General features: G+C 62.2%; 1 protein-coding gene across 1 annotated transcript in view; it reads right to left on the bottom strand.

Annotated features, from left to right (window-relative positions):
- The window catches only part of LHX3 (LIM homeobox 3), an 8,904-nt gene that overhangs the window by 4,012 nt on the left and 3,300 nt on the right, over nt 1–1,592 (bottom strand). The window contains exons 2-3 of the mRNA XM_005881826.2: nt 473–644; nt 244–346 (exon numbers count right to left, since the gene is read on the bottom strand). Of these exons, the coding sequence (XP_005881888.1) occupies nt 244–346; nt 473–644 (275 nt within the window). The remainder of the gene's footprint in view (nt 1–243; nt 347–472; nt 645–1,592) is intronic.

Genomic DNA, 1,592 nt, shown 5'->3' with positions numbered 1-1,592 from the left:
GAGCGGTTTCAGTTCCCCGAGGGCGGGCGGCTGGTGGGCCCTCCCGCAGCCCCAGCAGAGCTGCAGGGAGCATCGAGAGGCGACCCCGGGTCCTGGGGAGCACGGCGCCCCAGGATGGTGTTGGGAAGGTGTGTCCCTTGGAGGCCTTGCCCGGAAAGCAACCCTCACCCTCAGTGTTAAGAACAAAAACAAGACCAAAACTAAGGGAGGAAGCCCAACAGAGTCCTGCAAACGTGGGATTACCTTTTTAACGACTGCTTCCACGTTTACAAAATTACGTAAAAACAAAATGTGTTGAAGTGCTAGCCCTGCCCAGTCGCCCTCGGAGAGGCCTGCGGTGCTCAGCCTGGGCGACAGGGCTCAGGGTTTCCCGGGGCGGTTGTTGCTGGGAGTCCAGTCCCTGGTCCTGGCACGCCAGCCCCCAGCCCCGTCCCCTTCCCCAGCAGCAGCGGGCAGCGGGCAGTGGGCTCACTTGAAGAAGTCGTCCTTGCAGTACACGCTCTCCCCGCGGCTGAAGCAGCGCTCAGCCAGTGGTGTGTGGCAGTCGCTGCACTTGAGACACTTGCTGTGCCAGTGGCGGTCCAGGGCCTTGAGGATGAAGCGGTCCAGGATATGCTGGTCACAGCCAGCGCACAGCGGGATCTCTGCAAGGCAGGGGGCGGGTCAGGGGTCAGGAGCGCCCCAGAATGGGAGGGAGTTGGGGTCACGCTTCCATCCTGGCCCTAGGACCCAAGACCCCCTTCCCTGCACGCTCTCTTACCAGCCGCCCCCGAGGGCAGGGAGCCCGCAGCCCAGCCTGCAGTTACAACTTAATGAAACTGAAATAGGTTTAGACGTGTGCCCATGAGCAAGCAGGTGCGCAGGCCAGTCCCTCAGGCCAGAAACTGTTCGTTACAAAATGGTCCCCCGAGCGAAGGGAGGTGCACACTGAGCTCGAAGGGAAACCTGCCCCAGGAGCACTCAGAGGCAGGGCTGGAAAAGAGTCCCCTCACCTGGGGGCCAGGCATGTGTGAGTCGCGGGCACCTACCACCCAGTCGCCCTCATTATTCTGCACAATTAAGCAACCTGGCAGAGAGAAAGAGACTCCTGTGCCGTCAGCCCCAAGACCCTGCCTGCAGCCACCAAGGTGAAAGCCGATGCCCTCCCATCTCTGGGCAGCTGCGGGTACTTGTGGGTGGACTGGACAAATGCTATCCCCATGCTCAAGCTAGGAAGCCTGAGCACACAGTAGGCGGTTTGCCCTCCCGCACAGCCATAGCCACTTCAACAGTAGGTTCCCTGGGACTGCAGGCCCCCAGAAATCAGGCAGGGGAACCCTGGGTCACAAGGGACTTTTCAGGGTGCTCATGGGTGAGGGTTCCCTGCTCCTTCAGGAAAGATCTCCGGGAGAGGAGAGAGCCGCGCACAGCAGCTGAACCCACACAAACACTGCATCCCCTCACCACGTTCACCTGGTTGCCCCGACCCCTCGGCTCCAGGCTGGGGGCAGAGAGGGGGGCGCCAGAGCCAAATCAACCTCCCTCCCGCAGCCGCGGGAACCTGCGAAGGACGCGGTCCCGCGTCGGGCAAAACCGCGCCCCAGGTGTGGAGC

Source organism: Myotis brandtii, unplaced genomic scaffold (assembly GCF_000412655.1).
Source record: "Myotis brandtii unplaced genomic scaffold, ASM41265v1 scaffold691, whole genome shotgun sequence".
Taxonomy (NCBI): Eukaryota; Metazoa; Chordata; class Mammalia; order Chiroptera; family Vespertilionidae; genus Myotis; species Myotis brandtii.
Note: the sequence above shows the minus strand (reverse complement) of the source record. Positions and strands in the feature narration are given on the sequence as shown.